Source organism: Sphaeramia orbicularis, chromosome 7 (assembly GCF_902148855.1).
Source record: "Sphaeramia orbicularis chromosome 7, fSphaOr1.1, whole genome shotgun sequence".
In the NCBI taxonomy this organism is placed as follows: Eukaryota; Metazoa; Chordata; class Actinopteri; order Kurtiformes; family Apogonidae; genus Sphaeramia; species Sphaeramia orbicularis.
In genome coordinates, this window is record NC_043963.1 from 47113413 (window position 1) to 47128334 (window position 14922).

At 37.9% G+C, this 14922-nt stretch overlaps 1 protein-coding gene across 1 annotated transcript; it reads right to left on the reverse strand.

Annotated features, from left to right (window-relative positions):
• Positions 1-1148: 1148 nt before the first annotated feature.
• LOC115422846 (zinc finger protein PLAGL2-like) lies at positions 1149-14063 on the reverse strand. The gene is made up of 2 exons (XM_030139433.1): positions 13919-14063; positions 1149-6806 (listed from the first exon to the last, which is right to left on the reverse strand). Exon 2 carries the CDS (start codon positions 6368-6370, stop codon positions 5081-5083), a length of 1290 nt encoding a protein of 429 aa, XP_029995293.1. The 5' UTR covers positions 6371-6806; positions 13919-14063; the 3' UTR covers positions 1149-5080.
• Positions 14064-14922: the final 859 nt, after the last annotated feature.

Genomic DNA, 14922 nt, shown 5'->3' on the forward strand with positions numbered 1-14922 from the left:
GACTCATCCTGTAAGAATTCTGTTGAGTTTTGAGTTCGCTAATGTTGAATTTTCAATGAGTTTAGAGTCCGTGCTAACACTAAATTAGCCGTTATGCTAGCCGCTGGTTAATGCCATTCATTGTGTGTGTTATCAGGAGAGCAGAGCTTGGCAATGTTTGTTTTAAAATATCAGCATTTTAACATGTTGTATTTTTATACAGAATTCATTGGAAGAATTCTATATCTGTAACAAATTTCATTAATTTGTTCTTAAGCAATTGGATGAATTTCAAACAAAATCATAAACATTTTTGAAGGACTGCATCTAGTAACTTTGTTCCAAACTCTTATGATTATTATTAGCTGCACGCAAGTAAAAAGTGACATGTAACATCAAAATCATAAATTGTTGAGGATTTAGCCTTATGACACATCTCTTGTACATCCATGGACTGAACCCACAAAGCCTCCAGCTGATCCATGACAAACATAACAAACCTGGAGCTGATGGGACTCACTCTTCCTCTTGTCATGCGATATTAAACTTTTACTAAGAAAACACTGAACCATCAGAATCTGAACTCCACTGGCACAGGGCGAGGGTAATGTGACTTGTATGAAAGTTGTGAATATTTCATATAGGCGAAAATGAACTTTAAAAAAGTTAACTAATTGAATGTTCTTGACTTTAATTCTTGTTTTTATATTGCTTTAATCTCAGTCTGGTTTAACAATCCCAAATACAACTTCCTTGATTACCAATGAAACAAGGAAAACAGATTACTGTTCTAATCTAAATTTTTAAAACTCTATTGTATCAACTTAAACAAAAAAAAAAAAAAAAAAACTTAAAAAAATGTAGCAACACTGCCTCAATGTCACTAAATCCAAATTATTCCCATGCACTCCCCCATATTTCTAAAATAAGATCCTAAATCTGGACATTTATACAGCAGTTGTCCACTTGCAGTTTGATGCTGTGATTATCATTTACAGTTGGATTAACTGTGCAGCCCTAATGTTCTACTATAACATGGTAAAGGGAAGTTAAAAATCACATGAATTTCACAGGTTTTTCATGGCTGTGACAATGCTGGACACCAACTTGTCAACAAAAAACTTGAACTTTCCAACAACCCTTTAGGAAGAACACACACAAGAACACAATGGAAATCTAAAGATTTATTTTGTATTACTTTACGTTCAGACAAATTAGAAAATATCTTTTCTTTCCCAGTCTTCTAGTCTATTCAATGATAATACAAACACCTACTGCAAAATCTATCTATGTCAAGGGTGGTGAAACCTGCGCTGTAGCCGTTCTCCGAGCCAACCCACATACAGGTGACACCATAGTACTTCAAATAAAGACTGGTCTCCTGTTTGTCTTCTGCCCAGCACTGTTTCTGTGTTCAGTCTGGAATGCTTTGACCTGAGGATGGTGTTGTGCAGACTAATTATCCACATCCCCAAATATGTCAGAAAATGATAACAGCAAACGCATAAAGCAGAACATTTTGTGACATGACTTGAGGTGCGCGAGTCTCGCACATTAAGACCATGACCTGACTGGGCTTCTAGGATGTTCTGCTACTGGGTAAAAATGATCTGTGGGCACCCACTGACCCCAGGTTTGTAACAATTTGGTTAAAAACAAATATATCTAAGTATATTCACCATGTTCATTTTCAACATCTGACCTAAATAACTGGTCATTAGTCAGTACCTTCCAAAAGCAGTCTGGATTCCATGTGGGCTGATGTATGCAGAACATCACTGCCCTTACAATTCATCACATCAAACGATATGGTCAAACGTTTCCTGTCTGATGTGTAGAGCTTGGTTAAAAGTACGATATGATGGTTACAGTTATAACAAACCATGACCATTGATGACAAACACCATGTGAACAGCTGTCTATTGTCTCCAAGTCAGCTGTACATTAACATCACAGTAGCTCAGCGTTTGCACCAACAAGTTATTTGCAGTCACAAATGTAAACATCTATAACACAAATGGCTCAGACTGTTGGGGTGATTTGCAACTCCCAGTTTGAAAGTTAAAAATCTGTGTACGAGTGCACTCTTCCCTCATTGTACCACTATTTCTAACAAAGCCACACAAAAGGCAGAGCTCTTGTCCAATGCTCTGCTGAGTAAGGAGGTTTTTCCACAAGCTGCTAGGGTCTGAAAGTGCCATGAACGCAGCTTGATTGGAACACTAAAAAAAAAAAAAAAAAAAAAAAAAAAAAAAAAAAAGAATTTCAAATAACTAAAAGAAAATAAGACCAGGTACAAATTATGACTTTTCCCTGTTGGGAAAATCACAGGTCACTCGAGTCAAACAAGTACTGCATGGTTGAAAAGAGCCAATTATCACAGGGTCCATAAATGTCCACAGTCTTTAAACTACTTGTTCACTTTCACTGAACTCAGCGACATTTAAAGAGGGAGCAGATCATCACAGCGGAGCCAGCAGGTGTTGAACATGTTTAGGATAAATTTGCATCAATCAGAGAACAGTTTTAAAATATCGACAACCACAGAGTTGTTGGTACTTTTCCTACATGATGCCAACTGTTCAACATAAATAGAACATTCCAGACTGAAGAGGCAGATACAAGGTTACAGAAAAAAATGTATATAGTCAATATGGTAAATGTGCTAGACATCATTTTCCTGTGAGCTAACCTCAGTAATGACTACAAGTATATGTGCTTGTTTTGACAAAAATAAAACTCTACAGACATTTTCTCTGAAGTTAGACGGACAGTAACCTGTCTCTTCTGAGGTAGTAAATAAGTAGAAATATCAAAGGCAAGGATAGAAAAAGTGTGTGTACTTCAAAGTTGAGTTATAAACATCTCCAACTTCTACAGTGATAAAAACTGATCAACTGTTACAGGTTAGAACTTCTAATGATTTTTGATGGAAAATAATATGACATGGTAGAGGTAGAAAGTTTGACTGAATTATAATGTCAATGTCTGCTGCTAGATAAAGAGTTTAGATTTATAAAACCTACCTTTATAGTTTTAATCTAAATGGCACAAGTAACAGCCAAAATAACTAGAAGCAAATACAATTAAAAACATAAACCCAACTCTGCATGTTTGAGGTACAGCTCAAAATTATCCTTTTTTGTTTTTTAAAACACGTCGTTAAGTGCTTAAACCCAGTCAAGAGATTAGACACTCTTAAGAGGCACAACAGTAGAAATTTAAGACATCAGACTAACACTTTGAAGATTGTGACAATGCTAGTGAGTGAAGTCCTTCAGCAATGGGTGAAGAAATTAAGGCAGAGGGGAGAGATGGGGCTATCTCTGTAAACCTCTTCTTTTTAATATCACATCAATCACTTGCAATGGTGGTGGTGGAGAGGGAAGACATCTCCACAATACATGCCCAATTTCATGAGGAGCATCTGTTACTGAAGGCTGCTGCTCAGGATCCATTTGTTGAACTCTGGGGGTGGGGGTGGGGGGGGCTTGGAAAAAGCAGCTTCCTGTCTCTGTCTTTGCTGAGCCTCTGCAGCAAAAGGACCAGGGCGGAGGAGGGGCATGCCTCTAGTCCTGATTCTGTCAGAAACCTTTCACACTAGATCCAGCACCACAGCCGAGGAGGAATGGGCGTCAATACTAACAGGAACATCAATACAAGTAGGAAATGGGTACATAGTGCTCTGGAAAGGCCTTTGAAGAATTTAGCTGCTTCCTATTCAAACTAGTCAGAAATTTACAGCAAGGAGGCCACCGTTCCACCTGCCCAGACCCAGTGGTCCAAACTAAAAATAACAAAATAGAAAATGAAACACAGTACTGTCCCCCAGTGTCCCAGGGCATGTCACACAGCCAGGGTTACCACCTCATTAATACTAACACCATTTTTACAACAAAGATTAGAGTCTATATCCAGATATTTAAAAGGTAGGTGAACCCACCCAGAATAAATGACTGACTTGTTTAAAACTGCCAGTAGATGAGCTGGCAAATGAACCCCAGCTTGCTAGTTGATTTCCAAGTGTTCATTTAATGTGTGACGTTAAATGGATGTGTAGTTAATGTACTCCCAGCAACCCCGACGATAGTGACCTGGCACAGAGTGACAACGACTGTCCAGAAACTTTGACCTTCACATCAAGGCTGGCTCATTGGGTGCCTGCTGCAGCTGGATCTGTGATCCATTGGTGCTGTACCTACATATTCTTGATTTTTTTTCTTAATAAACTCATAATGGCATTCTCCCAACTATAAAGGCAGAGATGAAAATACTCTTTTACTCATGTCTGTGTGACCCATTAAGTTGGGACTAACAGACAGTAGTGGCGGAGCAGCTTTTGAATCTAAGAGCCCTTTAAAGGTCTAAGATGCTGAAAATGGAATTTAAGTGCATTTACTCCAGAAATGCTGTAAAACACAGCAAAGAAACTAGCTTTGTGACGATTAACTTAGTCAGTCTGTTGTGACTTCACAACTGCATTTTAACAGATATCAGAGGAGCTGTATGTAACATTTTTTTCCAGAAGGAATGTTACTTTAAATCACACTCTGACATGTGTCAAATAGTTTTGTAATTCATTTCACCTGCCAGTGTGGGACATTTTTGACTTGTCTATTGTTAGTAACTAACCGAGTTGCACATAGGGGTTCATTTTGTTATTAAAATGTCAGAATTGCAAGCAGGTTTCATATCAACTATAACCAAATGCACTTACTGACTCTTATTATGGGTTTAAAGGGTTTCCACACATGCAGGGACAATGATGATAATTTTTTTAATAATAATAATGTGCTGGATACCGGATATACTAGTGTGCTGCACATGTGACAAGTGTGTTAAGTGCATTCACTGTTGGTAACAGATTTGACTTATCAAAGTCATTCTCCATTTGGTTGTAGTGAGATCATCTACATTTCCCCTCAAACGTTCAAGCATTATTTTTTAAATAATGAGGTAATACTGATGAGGTGATTTGTTGTGTTCAACAAAAGACAACTGAGGTTAACATTATTAGCACTGACTAAAGTTTCTTTTTAAAGTAAAAGTTGTGTTTCTCTCATTTTTGCGTTTTCACAAAAGAGTGTGGGGCCAGAGCTGCTTACTGCTGAAAGGCCTGGTAGTAGTGAGGTAGGGAGCTTGAAGTGCTCATAGTAGGACTGCTGTAGGCCTGAGGTAGCTGGCTGTGGTTGTGGGCTCCAGCACCCTGGGGTACATGAGCCTGGGGAGGCTGGAGGAAGGAGAAGGGCCCTGGAGCCTGTGAGGACAGCCCAGTAGAAGAGGACTGAGAGGAGGTGGAGCTGGTTGCAGGTGGATAGTTCATAACTAACCCCCCCATCCCCATATGGGTGCTGTATGGTGGCAGACCAAAAGGCAAGAAGCCCAGCAGAGGCCCGAGGTCCATGTTAGTGGAGCAGGACAGCTCGGTTGAGGAGATAGCGGGGCTCCTTGATAGCAGGTGAGGGTCACCACTTGCACCCACCCCTTCACCAAGCACCTCCCGCTGAGGGGAGGCAGAAGTAGAGGTAGAGGAGTTGACTGCACCCAAGTGGGGTGGTGGGACACTCTGTAGGTCCAGCAGGAAACTGTCCACGTCAGTGCGAGGATATGAGGTAGATACATGCTGGTACCGGCCCATGTTGCTGTAAGGCTGCTGCTGCGGTGCCGCTGGGGGCTGCAGGTGATGGGGGTGAGAGGACTGGGGGGGCATGTGGCGACCCACACCCATGCCTGAGGGCAAGGAGCTCTGCATCAGGCTATGAGGATGGCCCATGCCTGGGACAGGACTAGCCATGGAGTACGAGTTGTACATGTCCCTGGAGAAGGTCTCAATGGGCTCCTTGGAGATGGGGCCCAGGTCAGAGGTCACAGGGCTGGGCTCCTCTTTCACTGAGCACTGGGTGGCAGGGGTCGGTGTTGCCACAGGAGTGCTGGGTGTGCCAGGAGGCATCAAACCTGATTCCTGTGCATGACTCTTCTTCAAGTGGCGGGTCAGGTGGTCTCGACGGCCAAAGCGCTGCGCACAGCGGGGACACAAAAAATCACGGCGGCCAGTGTGCACCACAGCATGACGGCGGACATCTTTGCGAGTGTAAAAGCGCCGATCACACCTCTCACATGAGTACTTTCTCTCTCTCACTGGCACAGCAGCGTTAGTGTTTCCCTCTGAAGGTGGAGGCCTGTCAGTATGGCTACCCAGGTGCTCCAACAGGGATGGTGCACCCTCAGGACAGGGCAGACCCGCTGCAGCGCTGTGTGCCGCCACCAGATGTCGTCTATATCCAAGCTGTGTGTTGTACTGCTTGCCACACTCCTGACAGTGGAAGAGCTGCCTGCTGGCTGCGTGGCTCTCTTGAAGCTGGCTCTTTAGATGGTCCTGTTGATGGAACATGGTCTAACAGAAGTAACTGTACAGACTCTGCTGGTGCACAGGGACTCTGGCCAAGAGCCTGAGCAAACATAGACAACACTCATGAGGATTCCCCAGAGAGCCGACCATCAGCCTACAGATCTCTTGTTTTGTGAATTTCGAGTGCTCAAGTTAATGCTAAGTGCTGTGTGTTGACTGTGTGATGGTCCCTTGTGGCAATGACTAGTGGTCTGTCCCGCCTTACAGGGGCAAGCCTGTGTCCAGCACTTGGTTTCTGTGACAGCAGCTGCCATAGCAACCCCAAAAGGGCTGCTGGGATGAGGAGCTTTGGAAGCTCTGAGTGGGTCTGTGTTTCCTGAGAGAAGCTCTTGTACTGGCCTGTAGTCCGTTTTAGTATTCAGCAGTCCCTATCACCCCAGCAGCTGAATCACAGAGGCAGCTTAGCATCATTATAGACCTGCAAAACACAAAATCGCTGTAAGAAAATTTGAAATTTATGCAGTGTCATGCCAAGCAAAAAACAAGTGTAACACATCCATTTGACTCCACAGGTTTGCACAGTAGACAATATTTATTATAAAGTATGTACATAATGAAAATTTTAAAAATTTTGAACTTGAACCCAATTTTACTGCATTCTCCTCTGGATACATTAACCTTATGATATTTAGATTTAGCTTTTATTTTTTCATAAGAAACCAATCTGTCAAAAACTCACTACGTACCACTTTTTTTTATTATTGTCTGTGGGAAATAAAGTATCACAGCCAACCTAGAAAGATTTAGATTTAAGGAGTCCTCTAGTAACCATTCCTTAACAATTTTCAGTAACTTAAATTCATATTCATCAAGTAAGCTTTGAATTTGCCTCTCCACTATAATAAAATATCAAAATTCACCTGGTACAGAAATAACTGAATTCACCCATAACATAAATTTGTGGATGGCCCATAGTGCAGTTATAGATTTGTCAAATATTCACTTTATCACTGCTAATTTGTTTTTTTAATTATATATACAGGGTGGGGAAGCAAAATTTACAATGAATATTTAGTTGTTTTTTCTCAGCAGGCACTACGTCGATTGTTTTGAAACCAAACATATATTGATGTCATAATCATACCTAACACTATTATCCATACCTTTTCAGAAACTTTTGCCCATATGAGTAATCAGGAAAGGAAACGTCAAAGAGTGTGTGATTTGCTGAATGCACTCGTCACACCAAAGGAGATTTCAAAAATAGTTGGAGTGTCCATAAAGACTGTTTATAATGGAAAGAAGAGAATGACTATGAGCAAAACTATTACGAGAAAGTCTGGAAGATACTATTAAAGAAGAATGGGAGAAGTTGTCACCCGAATATTTGAGGAACACTTGCGCAAGTTTCAGGAAGCGTGTGAAGGCAGTTATTGAGAAAGAAGGAGGACACATAGAATAAAAACATTTTCTATTATGTAAATTTTCTTGTGGCAAATAAATTCTCATGACTTTCAATAAACTAATTGGTCATACACTGTCTTTCAATCCCTGCCTCAAAATATTGAAAATTTTGCTTCCCCACCCTGTATATATACATATATATACATATACATACATACACACACAGATAGATAGATAGATAGATAGATAGATAGATAGATAGATAGATAGATAGATAGATAGATAGATAGATAGATAGATAGATAGATAGATAGATAGATAGATAGATAGATAGATAGACAGACAGACAGACAGACAGACAGACAGACAGACAGACAGACAGACAGACAGACAGACAGATAGATAGACAGACACACTCAATTTCTCACATCACATGAATCACATAAAGTAATACAAAACATTTTTTAAACTATCAGGTGACTTAATTTTGATGAAACACACCAATGCTGGTGATAAAACAACTATTGGCAAACGAATGTATAAAAGTATGCATTTTGTAATAAAACTGGCTCAACGCAGCAATTTCTGTTTTAAAATTCATACTGTGCCTTCCCCCTTAGCTTAACAAAGGCAGCCAAATAATATCTTACTAAATGCAACTAAAGTTGAGTTGTCTGTCAGAAATTTTATCAAATAACCATTCTAAAAATCCAACTCAGCAGCCAACGCAACTGTCAGGCCTATCAGAAACCTAAATATGGCAGACATCTCTTTGGCATGAGATATTATTGAAAGAGCAATACATTTTAATGTGAACTACCACAAATCTTTGATGGTTTGAGTAGAATGAGACGAGTGACGTCTAGGTTGAGCATAACGTGCTGCGCACTAATACTCCTCAGCCAGACGCCACTCAGCCGAGGGGTAAAAACTGACTTTTTTAGAGACAGGTCCAATGTAAGTCTGCAAGCCAGGCTTTTTTGGAGCCATCCTCAGAGGCCTTCAGTAGTTTTACTACTAAAATATTTCCATACAGACATTCATTTTGGAGCCAAAGTCATTGCCTCTTGGTTTACACTAACAGAATTTTTGATCAAGTACTATGGATCATATTGGCCAATTAATTGGCTATCTTATATTAATTGATCCATGATATAATACTAATTCAATCCACTTTATTTATATAGCACATTTAAACAACAAGAACTACTACTAACAATAATAATTATTATTATTATTGTAACAATAATAATAATAATAATAATAATAGTAATAATAATAATAATAATAATTATTATAATTATTATTATTATTATTATTATTACCATCATCATTATTATTATTATTATTATTATTATTATTATTATTATTATTATTATTATTGTTATAGCTGTATTTAAAAATTACATTTTCACCTCTAGGGTAAGCCATACCCTCTAATATATTCCTGATCAAAATTTTAAGACCAGTTGAAAAATTGCAAGAATTCACATTTTGCATTGTTGGATCTTATGAAGGTTCTAAGTAGAGTTTCAAAATGCAAAAATAAGAAATGGGAGTGAGACAAAAAAAACTGCGTAAGCAATTTATTGAAAACAACAAACTGATATAGGGTGTTCATCAGCCGATCAAAAGTTTAAGACCACAGGCTTTAAAAGCCAAAATCTGTCCTAAAATGTGGATTCAATGTTATTCTGTGTCAGGTATTCACACTGTCAGGACCTCCTGATGTCAAAGGCAAAAAAAGCTTTCTCTCTTTGAACATGGTCGGATGGTTGAGCTGCATAAGCAAGGCCTCTCACAACACGCCATCACTGCTGAGGTTGTTGTTTTCAATAAATTACTTAATTTTTTTTTGTGTCACTCCCATTTCTTCTGCTTGCACTTTGAAATTCTACTTAGAACTTTCTTGAGATCCACCAGTACAAAATGTAAATTCATGCAATTTTTTAACTAGTCTTGAAATTTTTAATCAGGTGTGCATCTCATCAGCTGATCTATATTTCACAGCAGCTGACATGACACACAAATGACATCGCGTAGGTGCCAATTCTATATGTAGAGTAATTCAACAAGTATTTCACTTCATTAGTACTACATGTACAACTCGTCTGTACCGAACCGTTTCGGTTTGGGGCCTTCGATACAATATGGAGGTGTACCTAATGAATACATGTAGCCTATGTGAAGAACGCAAAACACTTGGGAAGCAGGGTGGCCGCAAGCAGAACCCATGTACAGGGTTTCCCCCTATATACACATTCTGCAGTGGCACCGCTGCAAAAACTAAACAAAATACTTTATTCTGAGACTGGAGTGGCGATAAGGGAGGGTAAAACATGACAACAGAGAGTATAACAGAACCTGGGTTGGACATTCGAAGCGTGTTAAGTTTCACTTTCGGCAGTTACAAAGTGCACCCCCCCCTTCACTGGTCTCCTTCACTGTACCGAAAACGTATCGAGAATGTATCAAACCGAAAACCCCTGTACCGAAAACATACCAAACCAAAATTTTTCTGTACCGTTACACCCCTATTTATTGCAATTTGTTTACTTTTCAAAAGGTAGACCATGGGAAAAATTATAAATCAAGTAGTAAATTGGTAAGTAATTAGTAAAATGTTTCTTCTTATAAAATGTTGCACCAAAATGAAAAGGGTGAGCCAAATGCTAGCTATTAAATTATTAGCTGTAAGTTTACAGCTAATAATTTAGTTGTAAACTCTAAACTTTCAACTGAGTTTATATTGACGATAAGTTTATATTGTAGGCCAGACTTTATTTACTGGTTGGTAGATATAATACAATTAATATTCAAGATTAATAAATTCCAAGTTTTTACTAATATCTCGCATGACATCCCCCCTGACACATACATAGCTCATCAGAAGACTGTAGTAGTGGTAGTAGTAGTAGTAGTAGTAGTAGTAGTACTACTAGTGATAACAGTGGGATCCTGCCTCCAAACTTTTCTTAAAGGGCCAAACTGTTTATGTCCTACATTTTTTTTTTTCCAGTTAGCATCTCCCGTGCATCTGTGGGAAAACTATTGGAAGAAAAAGCACCAAGTTGACCACAGGAGAAGCAGCCAAAGATGTTACTGCTGGTCTTATCAGTGTTTGATAATTTACCCATACTATCTCACTAACTGCAAGGCTTAAATAAATATATACTTTCAAAGTAAAATAGAACTCTCTTGCAAACTTTTCCCGTCTGCTGGATAAAGAGAGTTAAGCTCTTTCTGAGTCATCTTTAATCCAAAGCCAAGATGAAGGAATTGAATTTTAACTATACTGAGAATGTAAAAAAAGAAACCCATTTCAAAACACTGATGAATGAATACATTTTTCCTGACCTAATTATTCACTATTCCTTATATGTTGAACTAAACAAACCATACAAGTCATATGTGGAATCATACAACAATAATTTAAAAAAACAAAACAAAATTGTAACATTTTTATATGCATTGGAAATTTAATGAGGGCACTGTGTAGTAGGTAGTCACATACTCCCAAGTCAGTTTAATGCACTACATAATAAATAAGGAACGATTTCAAGCAGAGCCATGAAGTGGACTTGACCTGCTGCTGCAACAGCATCTATACTGAAAATTGTTCATTTGTGGACTTTCTGCAAAATGTGGCTTAAATGATTATGCTCGCTTCACCATATAATATCAGCCTTTTCTGTCAAATCAACAAACAAATTACTGTTATAAGTAATGGTGTAATTACTTTTTTTAAGTGCTCTAATTTAACATTAGTATGTACATTGATGTAACATACACAACACAAAGATGATCATGAAAGTTCACTTGCCAACATAAATGCTTTAACTGTTACTTCAGTGAACTGATGACATTATCTGTAGAAAAATACAAGAAAATAGCACAAAATAACACTTCACTGCTCCTTCGTGTCCACAAACGGCAGTTTAATAATTCAGACTCAGTCACTGTCCTGCTGTCTAAAATTGGAATCTGTTTTATTTCTAAAGATTAGAACAGGATTTTTTATTTGTTTTGTTGCATATTCAAAATAGACTGACCTGAAAATACTCAACAGTAGGAGTGTAAGAAAATATCGGCTCTGCAATATATCGCAATATTTCATTTCATGATACTGTATCAATATTAAAAAGTACTGTATGGATATTTTTATGTATTTATTCAAATGCAGATACGGTGGAGGTTCATTTTTGTTTTTGGTTTTCTTTTTTGTTTATATTTTATTTATTACTATTTAACACTCTTTTATTAAATGTTAGTTCCTTTGTTGGGATTGCACAAAAATAATGTTCTGATGTTAGTTATGAACTAATAGAATATGAGCATTTGAGCAGGATCTTAACTGTAATGTCTGTAAAACATAATTTAATTTTTAACACAGGAACATTTTGTGATGTAGCATTAGATCCTGTTCTGATCAAATAAAAATGTGTTTAGTATTTGTGCATATATCAGCTGTAATTCAATTCTTCAAGGAAATAATCATTTAAAAAAAGAAACAAACAAAGAATTGTCTTTTTAACAGTATTATGATATATAGTGATATATCGTATTGTGATCCAATTATTGTGATTTGTATTGTATCGCCAGATTCTTGCCAATACACATCCCTACTCAACAGTATACTCACTGTGGATTAAGTAATATGAAGTCCACAAAAATGCACTGTGTTCTCTTATCTATTTTTCTAGGGCACAGGTGTCAAACATGCGGCCCGGGGGCCAAATCTGGCCTGCCAAAGGGTCCAGTCTGGCCCTTGGGATGAACTTATGAAATACAAAAATAGATATTAAGAAATTAACAATCATTTTAGTTCAGGTTTCACATGCAGGCCAATTCAATCTCCAATAGGTCAGACCAGTAAAATTCTATCATAATAATCTATAAATACTCACAACTCCAGATTTCTCTCTTTGTAAATGTAAATATTTTTCATGTATTTATACTAAAACAAAGTATAATTTCACAAAAAAATGTGAATAATCTGAACAAATGTGGAAAAACCTGAAATGTCTTAAGAAAAATAAGTGCAATTTTAACAATATTCTGTCTGATACTAAATGTTTTGTGTATTTGTAGACCCATTGTGATCTGTATGTTATAATGAACATGTGGAAATGATAAACTGAGGAAGAATATTGTTAAAATTACACTTATTCTTTCAGTTTGTTGAGGTTATTCACATTGTTTGAAAGGACAATTTGTAGATGTAAACATTTTGATTGTTTACTTTTACTTTTTTAACTGAAAATATAGACAAAAGTTTGGAGTTGACATTATTTCTATATTATTATGTTGTTATTTTACTGGTTCGGCCCACTGCAGATCAAATTTAGCTGAATGTGGCCCCTGAACTAAAATGAGTTTGACACCCCTGTACTAGGGTGTCCCACTGAAGTTGGAAATTGCTAGACCCCTTCAGAATATGAAATAAATTATTTTTAAGTATTCAGCTGTAAACAATGTGCTTACAACTCAGTCTCACAAAGTATAACAGTCAACCAAACACTGAGAGATGTATACTTAAATTATTGATATTGATCTCTCTGTGGAAACTGTTGACAATGAGACAAACAAAAGTTAATTAAATGATGACTTCGCGTGTTAGTTTTTTTTCTAGGAGTGATGTGATGGGAGCTGTTAGTGCCATCTTGTGGGTCCCCACCGTGGAGCTACATTCAACACCCTCACCGCTACGTTTCTTCTATTAAATATTCCACCATATGAAAGCAACACCGAGTGGGTTGGGTTGTTAAAGTACAAACTAAACTAGGAAATACAGTCCATATAGGCTGCATAAGAACTTGGTTGAAATCACGATGTCTCGGGTGGAAGGGGCTGCGGGACCGGGACGTTACTAGACCTGGGTTAAATTTGACTCCTAGCCTCCCTGCCTTTGCAAAATTCGGCAACGGGGACTTCTGTTTAGTACTTGAAGGCTTTCGAATTCGTTGTGCTACTTTTATTTTCCATCAAAGAAACCCAATAACACTATCTAGTATTAGTATGGATGAAGTTAGTAAGTTTTCCAAGGTAGCATGCTGGTTAAAAAACAAAAGATTAGCGGTTCACCAAGTTGTATCGGAGTTTGTCTTGCGGGAGCTAACTCTGTGTTTCATAAACACACGTTTAACTATAACCGAGGTCAACAGAATCTAACACGAAGACGCTTACCGATTGTGCCTCAGACCAGCTGTCCACCCAGCCTCCATTCTGTACCCACATCGACATTTTAGAAGAAGTTTTAAAGATGTTTATTACAGTCCGGGCCTGGACTGCTGGGCGCCGCGCTGGAAGCCATGCATTCTGGGAGAGTGACGTCACGCCCCGGGCTCAGTGAGGCTCCAGCAGGAAGCAGATTCTCAAATAGCCTACATTTTTCCACAGAAAACACAGTGTGGTGACTGCCAGACCATTTGATTTATGTACAACTGCGGCTGTGCTGATAGCAGTTGTTGTGTATTTAAGTTTCAATGTACCAAAAGCAGCCATACGCTAGTCTACAACCTGCAATAAGTAAAAAAAAAAAAAAGCCATAAAGAAATTGTGGATGTTTTTCCATTGAAGAACACATTTATTATAAGAAATCTAGAGACCCACTCATTACAATTACAATTCCAGCTACAAGACTGAAATGGCTGCTTGTGTCCTATGGCCTGGCTCTGCAAAACATCTAGCAATATTTACAAATAAAACAATCCACAAAGAGGTTAGGTGTTGCTATTAATTCCTTTATGTATAGATATCTTCTGAGTCATAGGAAAAGATTTAGAGAATTACTTGTTTATCTCTTTTTTTTCATCTCTTCATTCCATTAAAATTGTATTTTCAGCTGACAAAAATCTGAGTTGTTGGTGTTGTAAGTGATGATCATTTTTATCATCTATCTACTGGCTTTAACTGATTAAGCGGTAAATAAAAGTTAATAAAATCAGTAACTCCCTGATAACTTTTGTCAGAAATGCTTTGATTGCCATTACTGCTCATTATGCAGTTTGTAAATTCTCCTTAGTAGTGTATTAAGGGGAACATGTGTTTCTGCACCTTTCACTACTGAAATAATTCCCTTATTATGTATGATAGTGCATAATAAGGTGTCAATCAAAAATACAAAATAGATCTCAAAACACTGCCTCATATAACATGTACCTTTTACAAGCAAAATTGTTCTGAGATTG

Excerpts from the sequence above, each read along its gene's own strand:
- LOC115422846 (XM_030139433.1), bottom strand. The coding sequence starts at position 6,370 with ATGTTCCATCAACAGGACCATCTAAAGAGCCAGCTTCAAGAGAGCCAC.